This window comes from Nerophis ophidion, linkage group LG06, assembly GCF_033978795.1.
Source record: "Nerophis ophidion isolate RoL-2023_Sa linkage group LG06, RoL_Noph_v1.0, whole genome shotgun sequence".
Taxonomy (NCBI): Eukaryota; Metazoa; Chordata; class Actinopteri; order Syngnathiformes; family Syngnathidae; genus Nerophis; species Nerophis ophidion.
The window spans coordinates 13,921,512-13,929,011 of NC_084616.1; the positions used below are offsets into that span (position 1 = coordinate 13,921,512).

At 45.5% G+C, this 7,500-nt stretch overlaps 1 protein-coding gene across 1 annotated transcript in view; it reads left to right on the plus strand.

Moving 5' to 3' along the window:
- oprl1 (opiate receptor-like 1) overlaps positions 1-7,500 on the plus strand; it is an 87,200-nt gene that overhangs the window by 77,879 nt on the left and 1,821 nt on the right. The window contains exon 6 of the mRNA XM_061902709.1: positions 3,471-7,500. This exon is cut by the window's right edge and continues 1,821 nt beyond it. Within this exon, the coding sequence (XP_061758693.1) occupies positions 3,471-4,018 (548 nt within the window). The 3' untranslated portion in view covers positions 4,019-7,500. The remainder of the gene's footprint in view (positions 1-3,470) is intronic.

A 7,500-nucleotide genomic window follows, 5' to 3' on the forward strand; every position in this document is an offset into this window, starting at 1 on the left:
TCTATAAGACAGGAGTACTCTGCTGTTTTTAATATTTACTGCAAAAAAAAGAGTCAAAGATTGTCTGTAAAACAGGTTTTTTTTTAGGATTAACTGCAAAAAAATAAGTCAAAGATTGTCTATAAGACAGGTTTACTCTGCTGTTTTTAAGTATTTACTGCAAAAAAAAAGTCTAAGATTGTCTATAAGACAGGTTTACTCTGCTGTTTTTAAGGATCGACTGTAAAGACCCTAGTCTAAGATTGTCTATAAGACAGGTTTACTCTGCTGTTTTTAAGTATTTACTGCAAAAAAAAAGTCTAAGATTGTCTATAAGACAGGTTTACTCTGCTGTTTTGAAGGATCGACTGTAAAGACCCTAGTCAAAGATTGTCTATAAGACAGGTTTACTCTACTGTTTTGAAGGATCGACTGTAAAGACCCTAGTCAAAGATCCTCTATATGAGCCTTGGCGGAGGCCCTGTCGATTGTTCTCATCAGCGTTTGTAATTAAAAGCAATAAAATCTCGTCCGCCCGGTTTTTGGTCGCCCGCGCGTCATCTTTCCACGCACGTCACGCGCTGACCGCCGCCAATATTGGTGCCGCCGCTTAATCACGCCGCAAATTTGCATGTGTCAGGCGGCCGTTATGTATTCAAACAGCCGACGCGTTGTTGTCGCCACGGAGACGCTTCCACATCCACTCATCACCGCCCTCATTCGTAACGCCACAAGCCAGCGTGATTTTTTTTTTTTTTTGGGGGGGGTGCAAGAACCCTACTGGTTTTGACTGACAGCTGGGGTCAAAGGTCGACCGGAAATGTCAAATAGTCGCCAAGCGTGGAGAGGTTTGTGGGTGTGTCTTTGTGCAAGAGGCCTATTGATTTTGGGTGGTGCGTTTAGGAATTGTTTGTTCCCGCGTGCAAGGGTTCTGTTGGTTTTGAGTGGTTTGCCATGTTTTTGATAGTAGTCAGGGGTTGGGAGGGAGGAGGGGGGGGGGGGGGGGGGGGGGGGGGGTCAAAGGTCACATCAGTACACCTTCCTGTCGCAATCTTTCAAGCTCGCGGGTTTCCTCGCCGTGTTGGTGCGAGAACCCTACTGGTTTTGAGTATGTGCGAGTCTGGTGCAAGCACCGTGTTGATTGTCACAAAGACATTGAAACAACGTTGAGAATGTGTTGAATTTTGGTTCTGACCTTGAGCGACTCAAGCGTAACGTCAAAACAACGTGCTTGTTGACGACGTTTAATCAATGTCGGGTTCTGACTGTCAGGGTGTTTGTGTTTTAGTTTTTCTTCTGTGTGTGTAATATTTCCTGTCTTTAGTTCCTGTCAGCGCTCTTATTTTGTCTGTTTCTTGTTTTTTTCCCTGTGCGCTGTTTCCCCTCAGCTGTGGCTGATTGTCACCTGGCCACACCTGGTGTCAATCAGCCCGATTCCTATTTGAACCTGTTTTGTCCTCCAGTCGAGTGCTGGATTATTGTCGATGACGCTTTTTGACGACGTTTTATCAACGTTAGGTTCTGACGTCGTTTTGATTAGTGAATTTTGGTCATTCTCTAACCAATATTCTGAAAGACAAATACAACGTTGAAACAACATGCTTTTTGACAACGTTTAATCAATGTCGGGTTCTGTTTGTTTGTGTTTTAGTTTTTCTTCTGTGTGTGTGTAGTATTTCCTGTCTTTAGTTCCTGTCAGCGCTCTTATTTTGTCTGTTTCCTGTTTTTTTCCCCTGTGCGCTGTTTCAACTTCAGCTGTGGCTTATTGGCACCTGGCCACACCTGGTGTCAATCAGCCCGTTCCTATTTGAACCTGTTTTGTCCTCCTGTCGAGTGCTGGATTATTGTCGATGTCGCTTTTTGACGACGTTTTATCAACGTTAAGTTCTGAGGTCGTTTTGATTATTGAATTTTGGTCATTTTCCAACCAATATTCTTCAACACAAATACAACGTTAAAAAACATGATTTTTGACAATTTTTCATCCATTTCTGACGTTGTTTTGAGCATTGGATTTAGGTCATTTTCCAACCAATATTCTTCAACACAAATACAACGTTGAAACAACATGCTTTTTGACAACGTTTAATCAATGTCGGGTTCTGTTTGTGTTTTAGTTTTTCCTCTGTGTGTGTGTGTAGTGTTTCCTGTCTTTAGTTCCTGTCAGCGCTCTTATTTTGTCTGTTTCCTGTTTTTTTTCCTTGTGCGCTGTTTCCCCTCAGCTGTGGCTGATTGGCATCTGGCCACACCTGGTGTCAATCAGCCCGGTTCCTATTTGAACCTGTTTTGTCCTCCAGTCGAGTGCTGGATTATTGTCGATGTCGCTTTTTGACGGCGTTTTATCAACGTTAGGTTCTGAGGTCGTTTTGATTGTTGAATTTTGGTCATTTTCCAACCAATATTCTAAAACACAAATACAACGTTGAAACAAAATGCTTTTTGACAACGTTTAATCCATTTCTGACGTTGTTTTGAACATTGAATTTTGGTCATTTTCCAACCAATATTCTAAAACACAAATACAACGTTAAAACAACATGCTTTTTGACAACGTTTAATCAATGTCGGGTTCTGACTGTCAGGCTTGACCCTGACAGTTTGTTTGTGTTTTAGTTTTTCTTCTGTGTGTGTGTATTTCCTGTTTTTAGTTCTTGTCAGCGCTCTTATTTTGTCTGTTTCCTGTTTTCTTCCCCTGTGCGCTGTTTCAACTCAGCTGTGGCTGATTGGCACCTGGCCACACCTGGTGTCAATCAGCCCATTCCTATTTGAACCTGTTTTGTCCTCCAGTCGAGTGCTGGATTATTGTCGATGTCGCTTTTTGACGACGTTTAGTCAATGTTGGGTTCTGACGTGGTTTTGAGCATTGAATTTGGGTCATTTCCCAACCAATATCCCACAACACAAATACAACGTTGAAACAAAATGCTTTTTGATGTTTAATCCATTTCTGACGTTGTTTTGAACATTGAATTTTGGTCATTTTCCAACCAATATTCTTCAACACAAATACAACGTTGAAACAACATGCTTTTTGACAACATTTAATCAATGTCGGGTTCTGACTGTCAGGCTTGCCCCTGACAATTTGTTTGTGTTTTAGTTTTTCTTCTGTGTGTGTGTGTAGTATTTCCTGTCTTTAGTTCCTGTCAGCGCTCTTATTTTGTCTGTTTCCTGTTTTTTTTTCCCTGTGCCCTGTTTCAACCTCAGCTGCGGCTGATTGGCACCCGGCCACACCTGGTGTCAATCAGCCCGATTCCTATTTGAACCTGTTTTGTCGATGTTGCTTTTTGACGCCGTTTTCTCAACGTTAGGTTCTGACGTCGTTTTGATTATTGAATTTTGGTCATTTCCCAGCCCCGGAATTCTACGACACAAATAAAACTCGACTTTTTTACCTGCAAACACCCCATTGATTTTGACCATAGTTCCCTCTGGGACACCTTCTCCTAGACAAACACAACAACGCTGACGTGTGGCCCCTCTGCCCGCAGGCGTGGAGTGCATCGTGGTCCTGCCGGAGCCGCGCAGCCACTGGGACCCGGTCTTCGGCACGTGCGTCTTCCTCTTCTCCTTCCTCATCCCGGTGGCCATCATCAGCGTGTGCTACAGCCTGATGGTCAAGCGCCTGCGCAGCGTGCGCATCCTGTCGGGCTCCAAGGAGAAGGACCGCAACCTGCGTCGCATCACCCGCATGGTGCTGGTGGTGGTGGCCGTCTTCGTGGTGTGCTGGACCCCCATCCAGATCATGGTCCTGGCCCAGTCCCTGGGCTTCAACCTGAGCAGCCTGTCCACGCTGGTCCTCATGCACTTCTGCATCGCGCTGGGCTACGTCAACAGCAGCCTCAACCCCGTGCTCTACGCCTTCCTGGACGAGAACTTCAAGCGCTGCTTCCGCGAGTTCTGCCAGCCCTCGCCGTTCCGCCTGGACACGCAGCAGTCGGGGCGCATGCGGAGCATCGCCAGGGAGGTGGCGGCCGCCTACAGCTGCAAGGCCGGCGACGGCGGCGGGCACGGCGGCGGCACGCCCAATCCCGCGTGACTAGGCGTGGAGATGCCCCTGGTGGGGGTGGACCCCCAGCAGAGGGGCGACACGCCGGGGACGGGAAACTCCAACACGGAGCTGACTCAGATCACGGCGCTCTAGCGCCACGAGCCCCCCCGGCCCCTGACCCGACGGCTGGCCTGGGGCGGGGGGGAGTCCGACGAGGACGCGGACGCCGCCGACGGGAAAAGGATCTGAGGACGGCCCCGAGGAGGACGCCGTTCCGACTTTTGGTGCTTTTTAAAACTTGGAGGTGGGGCTTGTAACCGGAAGTGTCGTTTTTTACATGCCTTATAAGGACATGAAGGAAAGATACGGTATGTACGCTATTTAAAACGTCACGATGCTTTCAGGAAACTGGGAATTTCAAAGCCCTCGGACACCACTTTGCGTTTTAAACGAGCGTTTTAAAACTTGGAGACGGGGCTTGTAGCCGGAAGTGTGGTGTGTACATGCCTTATAAGGACATGAAGGAAAGATACTATTTAAAACTTCACGATGCTTTCTGGAAACTGGGAATTTCAAGCCCTCGGACTCCACTTTGCGTTTTAAACGTGCTTTTTAAAACCTGGAGGCGGGGCTTGTAACAGGAAGTGTGGTGTGTTTATGCCTTTTAAGGACATGAAGGAAAGACACTAAAACTCTACGATGCATTCAGGAAACTGGGAATTTCAAGGCTTTTGGACTCTGCGTTTTAAACTTGTTTTTTAAAAGTTGGAGGCGGGGTTTGTAACCGGAAGTGTGGTGTGTACATGCCTTATAAGGACATGAAGGAAAGATACGGTATGTAGGCTATTTAAAACTTCACGATGCTTTCAGGAAACTGGGAATTTCAAACCCTCGGACTCCACTTTGCGTTTTAAACGAGTGTTTTAAAACTTGGAGGCGGGGCTTGTAACAGGAAGTGTGGTGTGTACATGCCTTTTAAGGACATGAAGGAAAGACACTATTTAAAACTCCCGATGCATTCAGGAAATTGGGAATTTCAAGCCCTCAGACTCCACTTTGCGTTTTAAACGACCGTTTCAAAACTTGGAGGCGGGGCTTGTAACAGGAAGTGTGGTGTGTACATGCCTTAAAAGGACATGAAGGAAAGACACTATTTAAAACTCCACGATGCATTCAGGAAACTGGGAATTTCAAGCCCTCGGACTCCACTTTGCGTTTTACACCTGTTTTTTAAAACTTGGAGGTGGGGCTTGTAAACGGAAGTGTGGTGTGTACATGCCTTATAAGGACATGAAGGAAAGACACGGTATGTACGCTATTTAAAACTTCATGATGCTTTCAGGAAACTGGGAATTTCAAGGCCTTTAGACTCCACTTTTGCGTTTTAAACCTGTTTTTTTTTTTTAAACTTGGAGGCGTGGCTTGTAACAGGAAGTGTGGTGTGTACATGCCTTAAAAGGACATGGAGGAAAGACACTATTTAAAACGCCACGATGCATTCAGGAAACTGGGCATTTCAAGGCCTTTGGACTCCACTTTGCGTTTTAAACCTGTTTTTTTTTTTCAAACTTGGAGGCGGGCCTTGTAACCGGAAGTGTGGTGTGTACATGCCTTAAGGACATGAAGGAAAGATACGGTATGTACACTATTTAAAACATCACAATGCTTTCAGGAAACTGGGAATTTCAAGCCCTCGGACTCCACTTTGCATTTTAAACCTGTTTTTAAAACTTGGAGGCGGGGCTTGTAACCGGAAGTGTTGTGTGTACATGCCTTAAAAGAACATGAAGGAAAGACACTATTTAAAACTCCACGATGCATTCAGGAAATTGGTAATTCCAAGCCTTTGGATTCCATTTTGCGTTTATGGCTTGGTCATGAACTGCTTTTTGAAAATTGGAGGCGGGGCTTGTAACAGGAAGTGCCATGTGTACATGCCTTAAAAGGACATAAAGGAAAGACACAGTATGTACACTATTTAAAACTCCACGTTGCGTTCAAGAAACTGGGAATTCCAACTACTTGGATTCCACTTTGAGTTTACGGCTCGGCCATAAACGTGCTTTTTTGAAGATTGGAGGCGGGGCTAGTATCAGGAAGTGTCGTGTGTACATGCCTTTAAAAGACATGAAGGAAAGACACGGTATGTACACTATTTAAAACTCCACGATGCGTTCAATAAACTGGGAATTCCAAGCCTTCGGACTCCACTTTGCGTTTATGGCTCGGCCATAGATGTGCTTTTTAAAACTTGGAGGCGGGGCTTCTAACAGGAAGTGTTTCGTGTACATGCCTTAAAAGGGCAAGAAGGAAAGACACTATTTTAAACCTCACGAGACATTCAGGAAACTGGGAATTCCAACTCTTCGGACTCCTCTTTACGTTTATGGCTCGGCCATAAACGTGCTTTTCGAAACTCGGAGGCGGGGCTTCTAACAGGAAGTGTTTCGTGTACATGCCTTAAAAGGGCAAGAAGGAAAGACACTATTTTAAACCTCACGAGACATTCAGGAAACTGGGAATTCCAACTCTTCGGACTCCTCTTTACGTTTATGGCTCGGCCATAAACGTGCTTTTCGAAACTCGGAGGCGGGGCTTGTAACAGGAAGTGTCGTGTGTACATGCCTTATAAAGAGGGAAAAACACGGTATGTACACTATTTAAAACTCCACGGTGTGTTCAAGAAACTGGGAATTCCAAGCTCTCGGACTCCACTTTGCGTTGATGGCTCGGCCTGCATGGACTCTGCCGTTACGATATGTGGCAATGAACTCTGCATGAACTATAAAAGTGCGTCTTTTCGGGGGTGGGGGGTTCCTACTTCCCAGTTTCCTGCAATGCCGCACGTCAGCACATTCAATTTTTTTTAAAGACGCGGCGGAACCTCCGACGTTCAAATTTCCGCGCCGGAAATCGTGTAAATAGAAACGTTCCGAGCTTTATGGCGTGTTATTAGTGTAAAAAGAAGTAAAACGCCGTTTAACAGGAAGTTTTTTGCCCCCGGTGGCGTGTTAGAGGTACTGCTCGTGTTATGCTTTTATTTTGACAGTAAGTTCCATTTCCTGTTCTATGGTTATCGTCACTTTTTTGGGGGGGGGGACCATCACTGTGGTGTGACGTCAGAGGGAAAAAAGCCAAAGAAAAAGCTAAAAAAAAACTTTGTTGGGTCCAGCCCGAGAAATTGTAGCATTCAGCTTTGGAGGTTCCGCTGCAGTCGTGTCGTTTTATTTTTATTTTTTATAAACGATACAGAGCCTATGTAAATGCTGCACGGAGGGGGCGTGGTCAAGGGTCATTTTGGAGACCAGTGGGCGGGGCTCAGACCTCACTCCAAAGGGACTAAGGGGCTCTCTTTCTTCTTCTAGTGTCTTTAAAGTGGAAGAGGAACTTGCCTTAAAAATATTTCAGCGAAAAAAAATTTGTCTTGACGTTAGCTGATGTTAGCCAAGCAGTCAACGAGCTGGCAAAAGAAAACGTTACCCCACCCAACATAACCGATGTTATGTTTATCGTACGACAACCGGGACATT